Here is a 24,496-nt window from a genome sequence, read left to right as displayed (position 1 = left end):
TGGAACATGTAGGGGGAGGAAAATACATAATTTTAAACTCTGTATAGTCCCTTTAAATTGTATTTTGCACTGCACTTGTGGAAAGGACTTTGGTTCAGCAGGTGCTGTTGTAAAGTGCTATATAAAGGTTGATTGGGTCATAAAGTACAATAGTGTTCGCAAGTGTGGTTACTGCGGGGAGGCTCAGCTCTCCTTTGTTTGACGTGGAATCAAAACACGGCCTCCCACCAAGTAAATTTACCTACTCCTGCTATAAGTTTATGCCGGTGCCTGCAATACAATCCCACTTCCAACGTGTCCACCCCCAGAACTTCACTTGTCATTCCCATTACCTGACATGCTGTGCTTGTGGCTTGTCAATGTCAGCCAATAAAGTGTCAGAAAATGGCCTTAAGGCTGGACGCCCTGGAGACATACAAGTCAAAGTGATTGGTTAATCAACTCTCCTTCTCTGTCCAACCTGTCCCACATTATAGTATCTGAGTGACACATACACACACACACACACACACACACACACACACACACACACACACACACACACACAAACAAACACCTGCTTCGTCCAACGGGACAGGCAGGAACTGGAGCCCGCTGAACGCAGACAGATGCATTACCAACATGGAGTGACAAACACCAGTATACTGTCTGCTTCTGGCTTTTTGGTACTTACATGGTAAATGGTCTCAACTTATATAGACACATACATTAATTACTCTACTTGATTACACTGAGTTACTCTATAGCTAATTATCTATAAAAGATCATTGTTCTGAACAGACTACAACATTTTTTCCAGCTTGTTTTCCAATTGAATACTGTCTGTTTATCCCTTTTTTCCTCACACTTTAGAAATGAAAAACAAACTTATGGTACGGGGTAGGAATGCCTTTCCATTCCCCTGATATTAACTGCTGTTGTTTTGTCCTGTCGCAGCCGTCCAGGACGACCCGTGCAGATGAGGACCCACACTCGGAGCAGGACTTTGGCTGGGACAGTGGCTGGGATGCCTGGGGTCCATGGAGCGACTGCTCTCGAACCTGTGGAGGCGGGGCTTCATACTCACTGCGCCGCTGCCTCAACTCCGGGTGAGCGAGTCCAATACCATTCATTTTTAATGCATCTTCAAACAATGCACGGAGACAATAGGATTAGAGATATTTTTCTTTGCCCAGCAGCTGAAACATGCCACGAAAAACATCTCTAATCCTATTGTCTGCCTTAAGGAACTTTATACTTTTACAATAAAACCCTGATTCTCCAACTTTTCTCACCAAGGTTAAATATTGGCCTTTCGAAGAAACAACTAGACGAGAAAAAACATTTGATCCAGACTAAACTACTTCTAAAATAGGCCAACTGAACCTTGAGTGTTACAGACTTTGTTTTAGCTTTAAAGGATCCGTATCATGCTATTTTAGCCATTCCAAAGTAAACTACTGGCATTTATAGGATATATTGTACCTCTACCACTATGGAGTACTCATTTTTGTGAGAAAATATACGTATTTTCAGGAGATATTTTTCCAACCCGGAAGATAAGACGCTTCAATTCACTTAACTCCGCCCCCTCTCTCCAATTTGATCCCCCCCATGCAGCATTAGCAGTAGTAGAAATATAAATATCACAGCAGCAAATGAAGTTACTTCACAATGCAGTTATAAGGAGTTGACATCTGCAACACAGTTTCATAAATGGCTAACACACACACACACGCTAAAACACAAGCTAACACATGTTATGATTGACTCACCACTCTGGTCCATCAGGTGTTTATATTATGGGACTCACGTTGGTTATAAAAGTTAATCCACTTAGATTCTGGCCAAGGTTCACCAAACATCCATCAGAGACAGTCACAGACAAACACTATTTGGGCTGATAGTTGCTGAATCCCAGAAAGAAATTCTTTAGGAAGGTTGAATAAAGTCCTGTACCTCATGCATTGACATTATCATTTGGTAAGAATAAAGAACATGCATGTCCAGAGTAGGTTAGAAAGAGCTCCTTCTTCACAACTTTTATCAAAAGGCCGTAAGGCATCATAGTACAGAGGCTATGAACGTCAGAGTGTCATAAGTCAGTCATTTACCTGGAGAGGGCGGAGCAGCTGCTCAGAGAGCAGGATTCAGGGGAAATGCTTTGAACTGCGTGAATAAAGGATATATTGCCTTGAATATGAAGATGTTTTGACCTGATTTTCTATCTAATTCTCAGATATCCAGGATGATGCCTAAGTCCAATAAGTCAATACAGTTGGACTTTTCTTGACTATTGACAATTTTGTGAATAAACAACTCACTTTTTCACGGTAGGGCGTGAGTCCCCCATGATTCCAAAGTTGCCGACAATACATTCAAGCGTACGGATGTTGAAGATTGCTCAGTCACTAAAAACAAACTCTACCAAACTATGCATTTGAGCATCTGTACATTGCCTTTTAGAGGCAATTAAAGCTGTCTGTTTCTTCTGAAATTTCACACTTCACTGTGATTGCTTGACAAGAACGGCCAGCAGAAGCACTGAGCATCGAAATTCCATCACAAAACTGCATTAAACATAAAACCCACTAAATCCCTATATGACAATCTCCCAAACATAATTAAGGATTTTCTGTTCAGAAATTTGTTTAAAAAAAACTGCACTTCTATAGGAGAATATATAATGATGATGAACCCAACCTATTTACATGGATGAAGGCGAGTAGACAGCCCTGTGTACCACCAGAGTGGCCCTACGGACCACATTTTGAGACGCAGTGCACTGCATTACATGACATATTCTGACAGCTCCTCTGAAATATTTTATGTGCAACCCAAGGCAGGAGCCCATCATTAAACCAGCACCGAAATTCAAACCAAAACCTCCTGTCACACTGTGGATCTTAATGAGGAAACCTGACAGAGATGCCACTCCGACATTTGTCATTTATGGCAGATATACGCATTAATGCTCCAGTATAGTTAGAAAGAGATGTTTTAATGTCATTGCTATTGCTCCACTTTAGACATTTTAGACATATTGTGACTACAGTGTGTTGGGAGTTGAAGGGGCTGATGGCGCAGATTGGCAGCCTCCACCATCAGTCCACTACAAAGCGGCGTACCTGGAGCTGGATGATTTATCCCCCCGTCTTCTTGTAAAAAACTCTATTTATGATTCAATTCACTTTTTCAACCCTTTATGAAGAAAAAAACTGCTGCCTGTAAATATATTTTAAATACATACACTAGCGTTCAAAAGTTTGGGGTCACTTAAAATGTCAATTTTTGAAAGAAAAGCACTGCTTTTTTCAACGAGGATAACATTAAATTAATCAAACATACCGTCTAGACCAGGAGTCGGCAACCTGCGGCTCCAGAACCACATGCAGCTCTTCAGCCTCCTTGCAGTGGCTTTTTACCCCACTGGCGCAGCCACAAGTAGGCCTACATGCCCAAATTGGTAGTTGGCACAATGAAAATATTTTTTGGCGAAATACTTCGAAAGCAAATGTATACTACGATCCGTCCTCTCAGTGCTGCTGTCAGCCCAGTCCATGCTTTCAGTGTATGTGCCTGTGCACCGCTCTCTTTCATCTGCCCGCTTTCACTGAATGAACCAATGTATTTACTGGGGCTGGGACAATATATCGGATCGGATATTGCAATACTTTCAATACTTTGGTTTGGAGGCATTTTTTACCATACACTACTTTGTTTTCCAGTAACAGCTACACAGCACTATGTTACATTTGGCGTTAATGCACTTTTCAATCTAAACACATCAGTAAATTTCAAATGGCGTTTGTTTTATAAACTTTGGACACATGACTTTTTACACATTTTAAGGCAAGGCAATACGTCTCGGATCGGCCCCTGAGTATCGTGATATGTATCGGATCGTGACAAAAGTGGATCGTCCCAGCCCTAGTATTTACGCAACTGTAGTCTCTATATGAGTAAATAAATATATATGTACTGTATCATTCATAAGCTTATTGGGACTAGCGGCAATCACTGTAAACCTGAAAAGTCACTGTGCAGTTTGTAACCAAGATTTTAATTTAATTCTGAAAATAGGAATTGATTTTGAAATCAAATTGATTTTTTGCCCAGCCCTAGTCACGATACAAAAATGTCAAACTCGATTTCGATACTGAAAATAAAACTCAATTCTTGATACTGATTTTGATGCCATGGCAAAAAAATAAAATAGAAATCATCTTTTAAATACAGCATACTCTCTCTTTCCATCTGAGTTGTTTTATCTACATAGCAGAACATTCAACAGTATAATACTTTATTTGGTTTTACCGTGTTCCCGAAAAATCATTGTAATAATATCAAATCTAATCTAATTAAATGTTTTGATTTTTCAGCTGCAATATCCATAGTCAAATGCTAGAACTATATGCTAAGTTACAAACAACAACATAAACCATATGCAGACTGGATTTAGCCCGTGACCATCAGGTTAAGAACTGTTTGCCTTCATGAACAATGAACAGTCACTGCTGTCACATTTAGGAAGAGAACAGTGCATTCATTCAAACACCAAACAATGTTCAAACTGGCCTTTAACATTCCTCTTAATAGATCCACGAGTCAAGTACATTTAGGAAACTTGTATGTGTGTAACTGACTTTGGTATCAATTTGTTTTGTTGATAAAACCGGCTTAATATCCAGAATGTTAATGATACATGTAAACGAATGGAAGCCGCTATGCTAAGCTACGCCATAGGAATGAATAGGAGCCGCTAAGCTAAAATAGACACACTTGCAAATTCTACAGTTACTATAAAAACATCTGCTCCTTTTGACATGATCCAGCACCAGTAATCAGATCCTACATTTCAACAATGGATGCATTTCGTTCTAGAACTTTATTCATGGTTTAAGTGAGCACTTTTAGCTCTAGTTTAAGAGTAACTGGATCAAACCTTCACGAAGAGCTTGTATTTTATTTTATTTTTTACCATTGTTTTGTTTGCTTGTTTAATTTGTGTTGAATCTAAAGGACCTCAAGTGAATGAATGAATAGTTACTTACTCGTGCCCTGTATTTGTGCAACCTACAACTCTGGGACTGAAAATCCTCTACCCACCCGTGACCCTGTTCTGGAGGAAGCATAACATGAGCTCTTTGCCTAATTTCCGTAATGACCAATTTACTTAATAGCCCCATAGCACATCAAAGCATATTAAACCCTCAGTGGCTTCCAATTCTTTCAATTTCAAGTTACACACATTGATAGGAAAATGAACATATGATAATACTTATTCCCTTTTAGTCAAATAATTAGCATTCCTTGTTCATTTCCTGGCGGATTTATGCTAATCCCCCCCCGCTGCGTCCCACTGTGATGAACCAGCGAAGCTCGGTTGTATCTGCTTTAACCTTTGCGCTCCTGTATGTTTGATGTCTGGGGCGGAGCTTGGTAAACGCGGGTCTATAGGGCCTTGTCGGGGAAAAATGGTCCCAGCTTTGATCACAGAGAAACATCATGGATGACAAACATCTGGAAGAGATTGATCATGATTGGCTCAAAGTTCAGACGTCTAGAAAGTGACCGAATGCAAAGACCTGCCTCATTTGGAAACTCATTCATATTCAGATGCTGGCTTTCCTCACCAGGCTTTGTTTTCAGACGATTTACACACACTTCTTTCAATATTCTAACTGTGAAAGTCAGAGGGAATTGAGTGTATATTGGTAGCTGCTTCCCTAACTCGTTTTTAGCTGTTACAATACCCTGGCATTCATATGAATTATTTCTATGTGCATTTTAGACTTGTGTAATGGTCTTTTGGCTGCTAGTGTATTCATAGTTTTGTATTGGTTTAGACATGATGCTCTTATGGTCATCTCTGGACATAAGCGACCTGCACTGGGCACCATCGTGTCATTACATCTAAAACTACAAGTCCCATAATGCCGTGTTGCTGCTGGCCCTCCCTCATCACAGTGGTTAAAGGGGAAATTAGAGGGTGGCCCGGTGAGCCAGGAAAGTGGAGTATTGATTTCAATGGCCTGTGCTCATTTGCACACATCGCTATAAAAAAAAAATCTTTGCTTCCATGTTACCTCTTGGTTTGCGTCCACGTTATTGGGCTCAGTGGGCAGGCACACGGTGTACTTTGAACCGGTGCAGCAGAATGCTGGATTAGGTTTTAAAATGTATTTTTTTTTCGTGCCACAAAACATTTGAAGGAAGATACATTTTCAAATCCTGTTTTGGCCCTAGGGGATTTTTATGCTGCAGCGCTAGTGCCGCTGCTTGCTGTACTGTACACTCTTGAGCCTTTACTCTTGTCTGAATTGTTGCGACTGACACACAGCGACTTTGATGTGTTTGTGAAACGTTCTGAGGTTTGCTCCAAATGAATCGTCCTTTGGGATCAATAAAGTTTCCTGTGCGCAGGGCAAGTGCTCCGAGAGGCACCACACTGAGGCCATTGCGATTGAATGGCATTGGACAGCACGTGCGCCACTGTTTTATTAATGCAGCTTGCAAAAAACAGCCTAATGTTCAAGAGAGAACAGTGGGTAAGAGGAGGAAAAGAAGTGTGTGCCAAAGCGGGCAGTGACCCGGGGAGACTTCACGCACACTCACTGCTCCGTACACGAAGTCTCCCCATTCATGCAACAGACAAAACGTAAAACAAACAATCATCAGAAGGCATAAGTTCACCTGCCCCGACACAAAGTTAGCAGAGTGAAAGAAGACAGAGAGGAAGGCACAGAGAGAGGAGCCATTTCTTCCAATTATTAACCATTCATTTCTGCAGTTATGTTTGTTGTAGTTTAGAGGGTGTGTTAAATCGGCTACACCTCTCTCGCCCCACTTTTTTTGGGTTGGGTGGGCACTACCAAGCATTGCTGTTTCAGGCACTATAATGGCTGACATCTGAGGGGGCGGTACACTATCCAAATACATTCATTGCCAAAGCCCTATCTTGCCATCGGGCACCAAATTGCCTCTGAATTTCCTCCTGTTTTGCCTGTTTCATCGTGCACATTTTCTATTGGCAGTGCTGGGGTTAAACATTTTGAGCGATACGGCTGCTCTCTTGCTGTAATTGACTGCCCACGCTGCAGTGCTATCATTGCTGCGTGCATAGTTAACCAATGGCTCAAATGCATTAAGTGACTCATTAATATAAATCTACTGGTCTGTCTTCTCCTTTCAGCAGTGATTACACAGGGTTTTACACAGGGACAAATACGCTGTTCCCACTTATAGCCAATGTTATTGTACGGCCCCAGGATAATTTAGCACTTAGCACTATAGGAAATCTGCCTATTACCGCCGCTAACAGGATGGAAATGAAAATAGCGCCGTGTCCGAGCCTCCACGCAGAGAGGTACATGCACCCTGCTATGGCCCGATGCAGCTCGCTTTAGGCCGGTCTTGTTTGACATTTAGCTGGTGTCGGTTGTAGAAATATAGAGACAGATGTTAGCTGCAGGTGGGTTGTACTAAGGGATTTTGATGAATATTTTTGCTTTGCCAGTGCTTCCCGTGGGCAGGATAGACTTGTATACAGGAGTATAGATTTTATAATGGACGAGAGGTTGCTTGGGTGAAGGGACTTTCTTGTAAATATTTTTTTTTTTTGTTGTTTGGCCGCGGAAATATCCAAGAAATTGCTTTTCTGTGTGTAATACGTTTCCAATTTGTGCCTGGGCTATGTTGATTGAATGCCTGATATTTCATAATGAAATGTACAATGTTTTTCTAAAAGCATTTCTGTCTCACTTGTTCGACTCTCTCTATTTGTTTTCATGCATCTGCGTAAGTGTCCTCTACCAATATAAACTAATCTAAAGCTGATGAACTTATAAGAGAAGGTACTTCCCATTAGCCTGGATCCCAGCCATGTAGCGCAATGATTTCCTTCTCTCTGCTACAAACCAATCAACACACCGATTGGCCGATGTCATATGACACGCAGCCGGCGACCTCCAGGGGAGTCGTTTGTCACTGGTCTTCATTTGAGCGATACGACATGTGGGATAAAATCATAGCATGTAGATATACTCGTGTCGCCTGAATTGATACACAAAACCTAATCATATGGGAACAATTAAAATGTGTCTTGATGATCTTAGACATTTTTCTGACATGGGGCATCAAACTTCAATTTAGAGTCTAAAATAACCCCCAAATACTTAAAGTAGTACTAAGTAACTCATGTAGCATGTTACGATTTTTTTTATCATTAATTGTCGCTGAGAGAAAATACTACGCTGACAGAAAAGACAAGTGAGAGAAGGATATTGTACATCCAATTACACAATGGAGATCATTTTTTTCACTCAAATTTATTAATTTTGTTTAGGTGGCACTCTTCCGCAGTTAGCTTTGGTCGTTAGCCTGTTAGCTTCTTCTTCGTGATTCCATTAGTGCGTATTGGTGCTTCTGGCCAGAGACAACAGGGGGAGCTGAAAGACCCCCCAATCATCCCTTTAACACTTGGGCCCCTTCCGAAATGAGCAGATTGGTAAGAGGTCTTACGCCACAACCGGATGTGCGTCAGCGTCCGCCATGATAAGAAGCCTCCGAATTGGGCCGTCAGTTAAAGGAGTTTGGAAAAGGAGCCTCAATGCTAACATAGCCACTTTAGCATAGGGACTTCTGGTGCTAACTAACCGGTGATTAGGAGCTATGTGCCATCCTATTAGCCACTGTGCCAAACCCCCCACCCCCCTCGCCCCCCTCTTTAGATTCATGCGATTGACAGGTGCACATTTAATTTTAAAAACATGGACTACGATTCTGCACAAGCCAAACATTTTATAAGTGACAAAATACATGTTGGAGTCATCACAGCACAGTCACATGTCACTGTTTTAAAGAGCCGCCTCTAGCCTTTATCTATTTCTTATTTTTAAGGAACAGAATGAGCAGATTGTACACAAACTGAAAATGCTCCAGATTATAGCAAATAAATGCATGCTAATTAATTGGAAGGTAAAAGAAATGCATAGCCGTGTATATGAAAAGAACAATATTAAAAGTAAGCAAATGACATATTAATTAAAATCATACAGGACTGATTAAATGTTTTAGTTGTTTATTAAAGAGAGGTAAGTTGGGAGTTCTATTACATTCGACAACAACCTGTTCTAGAGAAATTCACCAAAATTTAATTTATTTGCTATAATCTGGAGCATTTTCAGTTTGTGTACAATCTGCTCATTCTGTTCCTTAAAAATAAGAAATAGATAAATGACTTATTAGTTAAAAGAGAGTGTGTTGCGGTCAAATTAAAGCTAAAATAATCTCAAGTGCCTATTCTTTTTGTCTGCATAATTTATGTTAAACAGCTTTTAATATACTATTTAGACACTCACAGCTCTTCTCCTTTGCTAGCTCTCTGCATAGATAGACGGTATCTTCAGAATAAATTGCCCATATATGGTCATGTTCGAAGCAGCCAGAGCGGGAAAACAAAGAAAGGGAAAACAATTGAACTTTCTCTCATGTCTCCACCATTACTATCACAAATGCTACATTATCATTTTATTTTCCTGCTAAATAAAGATGCAGAGACATGGAGAGAAGTGGTTCAACAGCCGATAAATACTTAAAATGGACCACGCTAACCAGGAAGTAATGTTAGCTTCATGCTACATGTGCTAACATTAGCAACAAGTCTTGTTTTCCGCTCCATATGGACCCGCTTTTGGCTTGACTTTATTTGTGCGGGATGAATATATTTATATATATATTTATATATTTACGCAGCTAAAAAAAAGGGGAACAATTGTGAGTGTGTGTTTTCTTCCCTCTCGGCTAAGCCTTGTATGACGCGTTGCCGTTTGTATCTACCTCCGTCTCTTTCTCTCAACACAAGTGGCACAACACGTCAATACTTTTACAGCAAATCTGTTTCGTAAAAAGGCCAAAAGTCACGCGCACCACAGCGAGGCGTATACTTATTTTTGTACTTCCTCCTAAATCCTTTTCTGCCAGAAGAGCCAGTATTTGCTCTGTGACATCAATGACTTGCTGTGGGTCCTCAGAGAATGAGAACATGACATTTATAAAAGTCAATCCGATAAAATGGTGGTGCAGCAGTTAGGCTATTGGATAAACCTTTGCAATAATAGAGAGGCCATGACAGGTTTTGTCGGTTTTTCTAATCATCTTGGTGGTTAAGTATTAGTCATAGTTTTTTACAGCAGTGAAGCAGAAGTTTTATACAAGAAAAGTTGGGTGGAAAATTGAAAAGTTATGTTATATAGACACATTCTGAGTCAGTCACTAATATACAGTATGGGTGTACAGCAACAGCATTTTAACTATTGCTTATGTCACCTCCTGTGCCTATTTCTGTAACACTTTATTTAGCCATCAGAAATTAAAACTACTCAACAATGAATAAGTGAAGTATGTGAAGAACTATTCATTGTGAGTTGTGCATTGACTGTAGTAGTTAAGTAGTTCTTAAGTGTTAGTTCATTTTAAAGGCACACTGCGTAACATAACATTTTGGACTTAACTTTTGCCATCAGTACAAAACATGCTCCTATAATGACCAGCTCAACACAGAAAAGGCTATTGCTGTCGTGCTTAATCAGAGAATAGATTTGGATGAGGACCTGACCTTTTTAAATCTCAAATTCTGCTGACTTTTGCCACATCTCCATGGCGACAAGCTGGAGACGTACCCACTCCCAGTTACGTTGCAGTCAAGTCTTAGGAGAGCTGAGCCGCTCACAGCAAAAGCACATGTTTGTTTTGTACATTTATGAGGTATTTTTCAATGATGAAATTATCTTAAAAAAAAACAAACAAACTTGGATTTCAATTTTATTTATTGGGTCAAATCCTACTCAGTGTGGCTTTAAATAATTAATTGTTCATGATGAATTAAGTGTTAATTCATCATTTATTACAGCTAAATAAGGTTTAGTCATAATAAAGTGTTGCCTCTATTTCCTATGAGGAAGTTAAAAAACAGACATAATAGGACTGGGCGATGTGGGAAAATCTTTGTGATGCCATGAAAAGTTCCATAAAATCATTTATTAAATGGCCAAACGTCTTTGCTCCGCTTGATCCTGGCAGATCTTGGAAGCTAAGCTAAGCATGGATGGGAGAACGTTTGGGAAACACCAGTAATCCTGGGTGAATGTAGTGAGTGAGTGATGGCGATGGTTGCCTCACTTCCATCAGTCTACCCCAGGGCAGCTGTGGCTACAATAGTAGCTTACCATAACCAAGTATAGAGTGAACGAATAATGCAATGTAAAGCGTCTTTGAGTGTCCAGAAAAGCTCTATATAAAAACAATGCATTATTGCTAGTATTAAACTATTTCAAGACAGTACGCTTCATTTTACATATTTTTTCTATCGTATTGTGTCAAAACAAGCCTTAAACAAGCCTTAAGCTGAATTTGTACGCAAACATATTTGTTTTAGGCTGTGTTGCTCGATGGAAAACCTCACTGATTATACAATATTGCTGTGGTTTCTTCAAAAACAGATATTGCGTTCCCTAATATTTCTTTATTAATATTAGGTATATTCAACAAAAAAGTTACAATCCACCATTTTTCCATACTGAGATATGTTTAGACGAGCTTGCTTAGACAAGTTGATCCGTACCTGTCTGGTGTTTGTGCTTGCCTGTGGAAGAGCGTGGTAACTTCCAACTTCACCCTGTTTGGAGCTATAGGAATACATTGGGAGAGGCCAAATGCTAACAACATCTTTAGTCGTTTTGCGTGACTGAGGGCACGCACAAAGACCAGAGAGGTTTGCACCGACTCGTCTAAGCCCAGGTAAGAACATATCTCAGAATGTGAGATATGTTGTGGCCTGTTCCTTTGAGCCTCTTGGCTAATGGGTCTGTCCCAGGGGTCTGCTTCAACATCAGAGGATAGTTTTAAACCAAACGAAAGCCTCCAAGAGCCGCAATAGTATTTTTATCTGCAAACAACAAAGCCTACACATTTTTTAATTGATAGTATGATCATTAATAAACATACTTCAAAGTAAAATTTTGACTTATCATTTGTCACAGCCTTCGTTCCAGCACATATTTTGCCTACAATGTACAATTGTTGTTGTACAAATGACTCAAGAACCGTCAAATAGTATTTTTTCACCAGCTGCCCCGCAGGCTTCAAAGAGCCGCATGTGGCTCTTGAGATAGCAGTTGCCTATACCCCTAGTCCAGCCTGTCATAAGCATTATAAACCATGCCTCGTGTTGACTTTGCCAATTCATTTGCGAAATAACTCCCACGTCAGCTATCGTCAGGGGGGAAACAAGTCAAATAGTACAGACATTGAAAAGAAAAAAAAAAAAAAAAAAAAATCTGAAAAGGATGTAACATGGAACCGCAGGTGGGTGTTTCTTTTCAAACGCAAATATATTTACCCTCACATGCGGCATATTTACCCAGGAGTGTTTACGCAGCTCGGCGCATAAATGAATGTTAATCACTGCTGTTTTATGTTGAGCTACATTTGTTTACAGCTTGATCTCATTTGCAAGCGTTGGATCATTTGAATACAAGTTTAATTGACTTTACTGTACGGAAAATAATGTCTTGATTTGTTGTTGCAAGATTGCTTTCCGGAGACTTTTTTATTTGAGATTAATGAAGCGATTTGTTTACTTGAAAACACATTTTGATTGAGGTTGTGCTTCATGTTTTCGGCTTCTTGTGCCGTTTCACCATTTGCCCAAGAAAGCTCCATGCATCCAGCTCCTTCAATTGTCAACGCAAGTGTTATTGTAGCTTTCTAATGCCACAAAGTTAGAAGAATGGTGCCCGCTGTAGACTGTTCGCATTGCCTCGAACAAATCTTCCCAGGTTTGGTGTTAATTAATTCTGTTTGCTTTTCTTTTGCAGAAACTGTGATGGGAAAAACATCCGCTACAAAACCTGCAGCAACACGGTAAGTCTGGCCTTTGATTTCAGTGATTAAGCACCTCATTCCGCGTTCTCTCACCCACTCATCTCAAAAGAGTGTCTGCGCAACACAGACGCTCCTTGAATTGATGTTTACATATTCAATGGGTTATTTAAGCGGGGAATGGCAAACTCGCTCATAAACGATATTAAAGGCTTTAAATCAGGCGAATCTGGTGTGAAGTAAGACTAAACCAGGATAAAGCGCAAACAAAACCAGGGCCAAATAAGCAAAGCCCTTTGTCTACAGACATGACTAGAAACGTAAACAAGGTCAAAATCTGATCTGAACCAGGATGGCACAGGTGGGCTTTTTAGATTCACCACTTTAAAGTGTTCTAATCACTATCGCTGATTATCGTGTGTGCATATAAACAGCCTGGTTCTCACATTGAAGACTTTAACAGGATGTTTCTCAGCTGTCCATGGCCCGATTTCAGCCAAATAAAAACTCAGAGAAATGTTAAAATCTCAACTCTTTCAGTCTGCTCATGTTTTATTACGAAGTAAATCACTCAATTTATTTTTTATTCCGTGGTGAAATCAATTTAAAGGGACCATACAGAGTTTAAAAATGTTAGACTTATGTATTTTCCTCCCCCTACATGTTACAGCAATGTCCTAATGTGTAGAATGAGCCCAGACCTGTTCACCACAACAGCCTCTAAAAAGGTGTCTGTCACTCAAAAAGGTGTTACTTCGGATCCGAAGTCCCGTCATGCATGAGCTTAATATAGAACCTGCAGTTACACGTATGACCTGAGGTGGCAGTAGTGAGTATAAAAATAGCTAACTTGCATCTAGTCCCTTTAAACAAGTATCACAAACACATTTCAGCAACAAACAATTAAACTGAATGTTTTTTGATTTGTCATATAAATCATACATTTCCCCATGGCACCCCTGGACTTGCACTGCAGCACCCCTGGGTGCACCCTGGTTGAAAAGCCCTGACATAGAGGATACTGCCCTGACCTGAGTGCTGAGTGCAGGCGACGGTTTGCCCAGAAAAAGCGATGTTTTGTGGCACAGCTGGCAACACGACACCGTGTGTCTCTCCTCCGCATGCACTTCACTCTTTGTGTTCTTCACTTTTTTCCACACGATAGAGGATGTATGGTCAAAATATCAGCATTTATATTACCGTGACTGTGTTTCTTCAGTTAGCCTTGAACTGATGCTGCCGCTTTTTCAAACTGTCATCCCCAACCCCCAAACTCCCCTTGTGGCAGCCACAGATGCTCCTCGTGTTCATATGCAAAATACTGAAGTACCATGTGCGTTTATTAGCATGTGCTGCATACGCAGGAGAATAGTCTGTAGAAGCCACAGATGAACCGTGTGCACTGTGTGCAAAAGAGTGGTGTGTTCATGACTGTGCCATAGATGAACTAACAGGCTGCTGAAGCTGACGTTTTGTTTTCTCTGTGTCATTCCCACTGCTGTCTGCAGAGCGAGCTCCCAGTTCCAAATAATCCCCAACAAATAAAACTAAATGTTCACTTACAAATAGCGTATTCCAAACCTAAACAAGTATATATCAAAAATTCCCACATAATTTTTTTGGTAACAAACATATAAAAAAATAAAACCATATATTTCAACCTGGTTTAGATGTTGTAGCTGAAAGTAAACTCAACTTTGACCATTTTATCCCTTTTTACATACATGCCTTATTTTTTGTATGAAAACATGATAACTACAGCAAACGTTTCAAATTGATTTCTTGAAATGATTATTATTTTTCCTGATTCACCTGCAGTGTTTTTCTATTATGCGTGATATCACCACTTAAAAAACCAGGGGGCACCACACATCACCTCCTGACCTCAGCGTGTTGAGCCCTTGAGTAGGAGACAGACTTAATATGCAGGATTACTCAAACAGGAAACAAAACTGCAGGTATGTTTTTCATCGGGCAAAACATCACAATACTGTTAAACCTCTTGTTTCTTCAGAATAGTCTTGGCCCATGTTTGTGTCTGCGACCCGGTCACCTTGGAACAATGTTTACATATTCAGCACACGTTTATTAAGTGGAAATATAAAACTCGCTCGTAAACGCGTATATTAAATTTGAATGAGAAGGGTGATCGGAATGGTGTGAAAGTCCGTCTCAAGGCTGCAGTAAAGTGGTACAAATGGCCTCAGCTGGAGTCGGATAGTGTCTGCGAGTGTTTGGACAGACTTTAATCATGGGCTCTTTATAGGAAACCACACTGAGAAATAAAAAGTGATTTGACGGTTAATGGGTTTGCCGAGGAAATTTGATAGAAGAATAATTTGGCCCGGTGTTTTAAAAGTTCATTATGGAGTATATTATATGGAGTATTAGGGCTGCGGCTGCACAATATAACGGCAAATTACATACGCAATATCCATACTGTGAGAGGCCACAATTTATTACAAAATCACTGAGGTTTTCCATCTGACTGAGATTTACCCACTTTATTACTAACCTGGCTTTAAACCAAAACACAACTTTCCTATTTTAGTCCCTGCCTTAGTCTTGTTAACTGATAGACTACCAATGTTGGGAATTTGAGTATCTGCTGATATTTGGGGATTTTACAATATCAGCTATCGGCCGATCCAGCACCAAAAAAGCCAATATTTCCGGGACCAAAAATGATAGAGACTTCCCGTTCTTTGCATTGGAAGGAGCAAAGTCAGGGCTTTAAAACAAGGCCTCCCACAACTCCCTCGGCATCAGGGGAGTTTGACTAAAGCTCAGTCAATATGGACATGCTGCATGTCATTTTGAAGTCCAGAAAGTGGAGAATTCAATCGCTGAGTTAGTTTTTACCTCCACTATTGTATTTTCGATTGCCGCGCAAAATGGGGCGGTTAGTAGCAATATGCTAATGCTAATCAAAGCTGGGACAGAAACTATTATTAGATCACCTAAAGTAATAGAAGAAAATCGGCCAGTGCTGAAGCGGCCAAGTGTTTGTTTTAACAGGATTATAGACCAGACATTTGGAAAAATCGGCCAAAAATATCGGTCAAAAATATCGGGCGAGCATATCGGCATCAGCCAATTAACATCACAAAATTTCGGCATCGGCTTTAGAAAAACCCATATCAGTCGACCTCTACTGCTGATATCCAATATTAACCAAGAGAATTCCTTAAAATTTGTTGGTAGCCTACTCTTTTATCCATTATGACATCAATAAAGTCTTTTCCTGCAATCCAGATCTTACAGATTAATTATCAATTAAATCTTTTAATAAACTGTTTTAAAAACATTAAACAAGGATTGGACTTTTCTGCACTAAATATCCATGGCTATATAACAGACATTTAGGCTGATTTAATGGCATAAACAACGCACATAAAGTGAATTACAAGTTATGCATCTATCAGTTATTATTTGGCCACTCCAGCAGTGGCTATTTCATTTTGTTACTTCAGGTGATCCAATCATAGTTGTTGTCCCAGGCTTGATTAGTTTCCGTTAGCATTAGCATGCTGCCGCTAGCATTAGCATACTGTAGCTAGCCAGAGCATTTTGCACGGTGATCAAAAATACATTTGCGGAGATTAAAACTCAGCTCAGATTTCACTTAGATTTAGTTGGTGAAAGTTGTGTTTTTTTGCTTGTTCTCTTGTTTAAAAAGATGACACCTATATATATGTATTGACCTTGTGCTGTCAGCAGATGCCTGAGGTTCCAGTTTTCCAGAATAAAACTATTAACCATGCAAATGAGAAATAATAAACTGAAAACTTTGCAGCATTGACAGTTCATGGTATAAGCTACTTCTATATAGAAACATATTTTTTTGACCCTGGTTTCCAGCACACTATTGACATTTTGGTTTCATAACAATGTTGGTGGGAATGCTTCGCGGACATGCTTCCGTTTTGACACAGAAAAAAAAATGAGTTGACCACTGTGGATCCTCGCCTGTCTAGCGTGACCTGTCGGAGCACTCTCTCCTGACATGGCACGCTTGATTAGGTGTTACAAGGCGACTGTGTGGTCTGGGAAAGTGTGAAATGTGTGTGGCCAGACTGCTCCAGTCACTCACACCCCTCACAAAGTGTTTTAATCAGACGCAGACGGGCTGCTTTCTCCCTGTGGTTAGCTCTGGTTCATGAGACGTGTTCCTACCCTAATATTTACTCTCCTTGCGTCTGTCTGAAGGACGTGTCCAATAAGTGCGTTCAACTTCTACGGATATGAATTGTGGTCAAACAAGTTTCACTGTCCAGCAGCAAAGACGGGTCTCACGGTGCAGACTCTGATATAAGCGCTCAAAATGAAAGGAATTGAAGGTTTTTTATCTGGTGAATATTATAAATTTAAATATTGTCAAGTGGACATTTCGCTTCATGGTGTTTACATCATATTGACTCTGTAAATACAAAGACATGCCCTCTAAACTTCCATATATGGGCGCGATTTGTAGAAATGTCTTGCTGACCATGTGAAAAGAGTTTTTGGGTTCATTTTGACTGTGGTTTTTATTCTAACACTTTTGTGCTTAGCAGTCCGCCTGTTCTTACGATTTATTCTTTCAGAAGACCACTTTCAACTCAGAAATAAAATGTGGATGCTTGAGAAGATCTAAACAACAAACGTGTGCGTAAGAAAGCGTAATGAAAGAGGCCCACTGTGCTTAGAATAAAATGTATCTAATTTTCGTCTAGTGAAAGGCCTTTGGAGACTCGCTTTGGAAATGGAGAGCTAATTTGTTTTATTGCAGCAAAGAAGTACAAATGAAATGGGTGGATATTTATGTGTTTATTTGCTTTGCTTGTGTAACCCGACAGGACTGCCCCGCGGAGTCGGGGGATTTCCGCGCTCAGCAGTGTTCCGCCCACAACGACATGAAGCTCCAGGGAGCGTCCCACGAGTGGATCCCCGCGCCCTACGACCCCGCGGCCCCCTGCGCCCTCCGCTGCCAGGCCAAAGCCGGGACCCTCACCGTGGAGCTGGCCCCCAAAGTCCTGGACGGGACGCGCTGCCGAGACGACGCTCTGGACATGTGCATCAGCGGGGTCTGCCAGGTCAGCGGTTTTGCCTGCTCTTCTTCAACAAACACCGGACTGTCCCGGCTTTTAGGGCGAACTGGAAAAATGCTTTATTTGTTGATAACTGAGGTAACTACAAGACTGAGAGTTTAAGGCAACAGCTCTGTCTGTATTCACTGCAGCGGCGCGAATAGCTTTGTGTTTTCAGGTTCAAATTGAGCGACCCCTCTCTGAGAAAAAATGGAGGCATATTTTTTTTTATGCTGGGGTTTTTTGTTGTGTGTTGGCTTATCAACTATAGCACATTTTGGCGGGTACATTGGCAGAAATATAGTTTCCTTGACAGAAGTAAGCAGACGTTCTGTGCATGCTTAGGCCTCAACCGCATGGTCCCCGCCGTAAAATCTGTCCTACACATTTGACACATCATTCCGCCTTTACCTGAGCGCATCCAGTCAGAAGCAGTAGGCCAGTGTTTCCCAACCAGGAGTACGGGGATCCATGGGGGTACTCAAGGACCTAGCAGGGGGTACTTGAAACTATTACAGATGGGAAAAAAGGGGGAAACTGAGCACTATGTTGACAGGAAAAGCTGTAAAATTTCTAGTTTTGGGAGAATTTTTGCTTCATTGTGAAATCAACATTGCCATTTTACTGACAAATAGCGTTTTTAAAGCAGTACTAAGTAACGTGTTTACCTTAATAAGTAATCAAGTGTTTATGGGATGATTGGAGGGTCTTTCATCTCCCCCTGGTGTCTCTCACCAGAAAACCACACTTGCAACTTGACTGCCACCGGACCGGAGCCACCAATACACACTAATAGAATCCCGAAGAAGAAGCTAACATGCTAACGGGCAAAGCTGACTGCGGGCTAACGTCACTTTAAACAGTATTTACAGCAAAGTTTGAGTGAAAAAAAATATTTCCATTGTATAATTGGATGCACAGTAACCCTCTCTGCCTTCGCCTTTTCTGTCAGCGTAGTATTTACTCTCCAAGACACTTAATAAGTAAAAAAATCGTAACTTGCTACTACACCTGTAGTTGCGCTTATGGCCTCTAGGGGGAAGAGTTACTTAGTAATGCTTTAAGTCATTGCTTTCTAAATTACCTGCAACACCCTTGAGGTAGGTGGTACATGAACTTCGACTGAAAGGTCCAAGGGGTCCGTGAGACAAAAAAGGTTAGGAACCACTGCAGTAGGCGATCGCAGGGCAGCGGACTCATCAGCTGGGTTCTGTGCCAGTCTTGGGGTGGGGGAAACCAAAGTACCAGAGGAAATATAACTAGGCACAAGGAGAACATGGAAACTCCACAAACGAAGGCCTCAAACAGTCCGGGAATCGAACTCAGGGCCTTTCTTGTTACGATGCGAGAGGCTCGCCACTCAGCCATTATGCAAAAAGCCACGTTTCATTTCATCACCTTTTTTTTTTGCGTGTGTATTCCTTCATTTATTTATGTATTTGCCACAGAATCCTGAGCATTAAGTGACAAGCTTTGCAACCAAAACGGCGGTTGCGTCAGAGCAATTGTGGACATGCTGTGTTAAACAATCTGACGGACAATTTTCCGGACAGTCAGCGAGACAGAAAGCTTTTGAAGAGTCGGGGCCGCAGGGCGTCTGCTTCGGCAAATAAGGACAGAGAGAGAGAGAAAAAAAAAAAAAGGAAAAAAAGCTGGAGTGGAATGACAAGTCCAAAACCACAAGAGTATGACTGGTAACTTCTTCACTGTGTAACTGCCACACGCTTTCGCTAATGCATCAAAACAGATCTGGATGTGGCTCTCAGAGGAATTACTAATCTGACAGGCAAATTAAATCCAGACTTTAATAACAGATTTACATGGGCGCTGGGAGGATTACACCTTTTCTCATTTCCAGATGTCAACACCGAACTTTTAAGCGAGCCGGATTTGAATATTTTCAATTTTACACATGTAGTTTCTGGAAGAAGAGGCACGTCCGGGGAACTAAAATACCTTTCTAGTTTATGAATGTCAGGATTAATCTGTTTGGCATTTAATATTGTGCATCAAGGTCCCACAAGGTGTAAGAATTTGAGAAGCAGCAGTGTCTGATTCTCCAGGTTAAGAAACATGACACACTGAGCTTGTTAAATGGTGCTGTGTTGTTGTGGTAGTAAGATAAGATAAAGATAAGGTATGTGAATAGTTATTGCTTTATAAGGTTTAAGCAAAGCAATAAAAAGGAGAGGTGGCGTTCGATCGTAACGTATGTGGACAGTTGGCAAGTAGGCTAGTCCAGGATGCTTTTCAGTGTCTGTTAGCCTGCTCAATGTGTTTTTCCTATAGCTGTTAGCATTAGCCACCAAATATTGCAAATTATGAACGATCCAGATGTTTTCTGCTGTTGTCAACCATCGATCACATTTAGATCAAAGCCTTGTTAGAAACAGTCCTTTCAAGACTTTACTTTAGATGCAAATTGTCGTTCAAAATGTCCTTTGAGCTCAATGCTAAATCAGATTCAGTTAACTTTCTACTTTTTGTGGGGTTGGATACACATAAGCATCATCAACAAAACCACAGAACTTCTATAAATACCACGAAACGGACAAAACCTCCCCATACATTAGTAATCGCGTCCAGGATTCGACTGCTGACAAAATGTGAGCATTTGTAAGAACAGTGGATGCGTCACAATAGGCACAACAGGAAACAAAAAAGGGACAAACGAGGAGGTATCCGGGCAAGACTCACAGCTAAAGCACACATGCTTTCTATTGTTCAGGCTAATAGACGTTCACTGAAGAATATAAACACATTTACTGCTAAGCTCTTCCCGGAAGATGGTGAAAGACTGTTGTGGGGCGGAGGGAGCTGAACAGGAGGAAGAGGAGAGAGGAGGTGGAGCTGACCAGTGCAGGACACCACGCTCGGAAACAGAGACAAACCCAGGAGGCGCTGCACCGTTTCAGAGGAGCACTGAAGGCTGCCAGCCTGGTTTCCTTCCTGTGTGCTGCTGTTCCCTGACCTCCAAAAACATGCTGGACAGTGGCGGTGCAGCTCAGTCGCAGCAGCTCAGGACTAACACCTGAACTCTTTCGTTGTACGGTTGCACAATGACAAATAAAGCACTTACTTACTTACTTACTTTCCAAACAGGCTCAGGAAGCTTAAGACAGTTATGTGCTTTCTAAGGTTTTAAGTACATAAAGTCCTACTACAAATATCAAAATAAACAATATAAGTGCATATAACTAAACCACATTCTAAATGTTATTTTGCTTGATATGATCTATGCTACAAACTAGTTTTTACTGTAGGGATCCTCGATTGTTTACATGGTGATTTTGGGTTTGATTTTGCAGTTTAGTTGCTCTTGTTACTTAATCTGGAACGCTCCGCAGTGTGGCTTTAAGTTTTAATACGGAAACCAATGCACATTTTTAGGCCACTGACCGGAAAATAGAAAGCTAAAATGAAGTGACAATGTTTTGTGTTATTTATAGTAATTGGCATAATAGTCCCATGTCGTATTCAGTCCTAAAACAGTTGTACACTTAAACTTTGTGTCACCACAGCTTTCTCAAGTCACAATACTTTGGCTGGTTTTGATAAGAAGAGCAGAGCAACATTGCAAAGATCCATATCATGTGGTAATGGAATACTTCTCAATTCTCCGCTGATAGGACTTATGCTGAACATGGCGAAACAATCTTTTCATCTTACATAAATAGCTTTGCATATGCGGTAATAGATCTGAGAGGCTCTGTTGAAAATACAAATACACACAGTCAGCCCGTGCACAGATATAGCCTCCATTAGTTTAGATCCATTTCTGTCAAAGATCTTAATAAAATAAGCTTTAATGCAGTCGGCTGCATTTCTGCGGTGTTTGCCGAGAGAATAACAACGGTCTCGATTCAACCAAGCGCTCTACATGCTTTCAGATTCCTTTAACTCGATGTTTAGAAAGGAATATTTATATTAGCTCATAGCATTTCACGTATGCTGCACATTTGTGGTTGGCATATTAATGTTCTGGAGTGCTTTATAGAGCTGAGGTTTTCAATCTGAGGTGCCTGGTCGGTGGTTTGTAGCACCAAAATTGTACACTCTTTTAGATGTATTTTCCAGCTTTTTTGCTTCTGATACGACACTGGGGGTTTGAGTATCTGCCGATATCCGATATTAACCAATACTAAGAGACTGTCCTAAAAGTGGCTGCTGTGAGTGAAAAAGTGAATGGTCCTCTTTTCTCCATTTTAAGATAAATAAAGTCTTACAGATCAATCATCAATTATATCTACTGATGAACTAATGGAAACACATTTACACTAGATATCATTGGGTATATGACAGGCTCTTTAGATTACATAAAAACAACTCACATAAAGTGATTTGATCATTGCAAATATGTCAGATCAGTTATAAACTACAATACAGACACTTGACCACTCCAACAGTGGCCCATTTTATTGTATTACTTTTGGTATTTCCATCATAGTTTCTGTCCCAACTTAGATTAGTAGACGTCAGCATTAGCATACTTCCAGTAGCTCTAGCATGCTGTTGCTAGCCGCGTTTTTGCGCTGCGATCAAAAATACAATTTCTGAGGTTAAAACTAACTCAGCGAATGACAATTCTGCCCCTCAAAATGACATATATCATGCCCATATTCACCTATATTTAGTTAGTTATCGGATCGGTGCAAACCTAGCTACACCTTTTTTACCATGTGAGATGATATCTTAACATAACTAAAACAAAAAAATATATACTTTACTTAAAGCCACACCGTGTGGGATTTTACCCAGTAAATAACATTGAAATACAAGCATTTATTTCATGACAGGTATTTTCATCATTGAAAAATAGCTTATAAATATACAAATAAACATGTGCTATTGCTGTGAGCGGCTCAGCTCTCCTAAGACATGACTGTAACTTTACCGGGAGTGGGTACGTCTCCAGGGAGATGTTTACTAAAGTCAATACAATTTGAGATTTAAATAGGTTTGGTCGTCATCCAGATCCATTCTTTGATGACACACTGCAGAAATATCATTTTCTGTGTCGAGCTGGTCATTAGGAGCATGTTTTGTAGTGATAGCAACAGTATAGTCCAAAATGTTACGCAGTGCGCCTTTAACTTGACATGTTACAAAGTGTTACGTGTTTGCAGACTGTGTTCAACATGTTCAAAAGGGAAAAATGCATCTATAATACTGACTCATCAAGTGCATGAAAAGTAGAAAGTCTTTGGGGAGCTGTTCTGAAAAGGCTGGAGATAACTGTCTTTGAATATACTCAAAATGACAAGAAATACACGTCAAGCAAACCGCATGTAGCTTTATGTAGAACTTTATGCTTGCCATAGGACAGTTTCTGTGTGTATTGTGTCTATATTGTGTGGGCTATTGTTCGATTCCAGACTTAAACTGTTTGCGCCGATAGTTTGAGAGTTAACATAATCTCTCTCTTATCCGTGCGGACATGTGGTGGAATTTACAATGAAGCTGACATTGACTTTCCCGGCACCATCCCGCCGAAATCAGATGCGCTATAAAAATGAGCAACGGTTTTATGTAAAAGGCAAAAAATACATTTCTACCTTTTTCAAAGTCAAACTCCACTTTAATTAATTGGCTCAAGCTTCTGACAGTCTCCTGCTGTGCTCCTGGCAGGGGGCTGTCTCCTCTCAAAATGTCCCGAAAGAATCTATAAAAAAAGGCTCATTTCCCACCTTATCTTCATCTTAGAGAATCCAATATTAAGACGGGTTTTGGGTTTGGCATGCACCCAGGAAGTAAGTGGTACAAAAATATTAGAAATCTCCACTGGATTCCTGATCCTGCGGGCTAAAATATGTTGCTCCACGGCTGCACTCGAGACGAAACTTTTTGGCACGCTGCGATTGGACTTGAATTTTGACTTAAGCTCGAAGGCCTGCGGGACAGCGTGCAATTTTCAAGTGGCATCATGAGCCTGCGGACTCCACTGGTGTTGAGAGGGGGATTTGGACTGTGGTAATGGAAGTGTGATGATGGATCGAGGGCAGAGCACAGGTGCGAGGGCCTTGGCACAAAGAAAGGCCCACACTTGGATTAGTGTTACCTTCCTCGCCAGACAAAGATTATTAGAGCTGACGACGCTTATTGGACGCGAGGCGCGACGTCCCACACTTAAACTACCAAGAAGACGGCTTCATTCTTTGCCTGCCCGCCCTTTTTCCAAATCAACACCCCTGAAACAATCAACAATCTTTGCCTTCCCACAGAAAATGTCGTACAACTCTGATAACCACATGCTACATGCTGAAACAAAGATCCAAGAATCTACTTCCATTTTAATGAAGTATTGTATATATGTTTATTTATCAGTTACTTTTTAAAGTGATAGTCTGCAAGTTTGTAAAGTGAGGAGAGATAGAGTGAACAGTCACATTCCTCACCTCTTTAATCAGAAAGCCTTCTTAGTTTTCAAAATGAGGAGAGCATGGCCATTCAAAAGTAAACAAAGTAAATGATTAAGCTCCTCCCCCTCCTCCTGATTGGACCTGCCAGGCTGGTTCACAGGAAAAGCTTATCTCATTGGTCAACGCGGGAGGATACTATACTATACT

The 24,496-nt window shown here is 40.7% G+C and overlaps 1 protein-coding gene across 1 annotated transcript in view; it reads left to right on the top strand.

The window, feature by feature from the left end:
* Positions 1-24,496, top strand: part of adamtsl3 (ADAMTS-like 3) — a 272,825-nt gene that overhangs the window by 151,561 nt on the left and 96,768 nt on the right. Inside the window, exons 4-6 of the mRNA XM_079555014.1 lie at positions 937-1,088; positions 12,858-12,903; positions 17,700-17,936. Of these exons, the coding sequence (XP_079411140.1) occupies positions 937-1,088; positions 12,858-12,903; positions 17,700-17,936 (435 nt within the window). The remainder of the gene's footprint in view (positions 1-936; positions 1,089-12,857; positions 12,904-17,699; positions 17,937-24,496) is intronic.

Source organism: Gobius niger, assembly GCF_951799975.1.
Source record: "Gobius niger genome assembly, chromosome: 4".
Taxonomy (NCBI): domain Eukaryota; kingdom Metazoa; phylum Chordata; class Actinopteri; order Gobiiformes; family Gobiidae; genus Gobius; species Gobius niger.
Note: the sequence above shows the minus strand (reverse complement) of the source record. Positions and strands in the feature narration are given on the sequence as shown.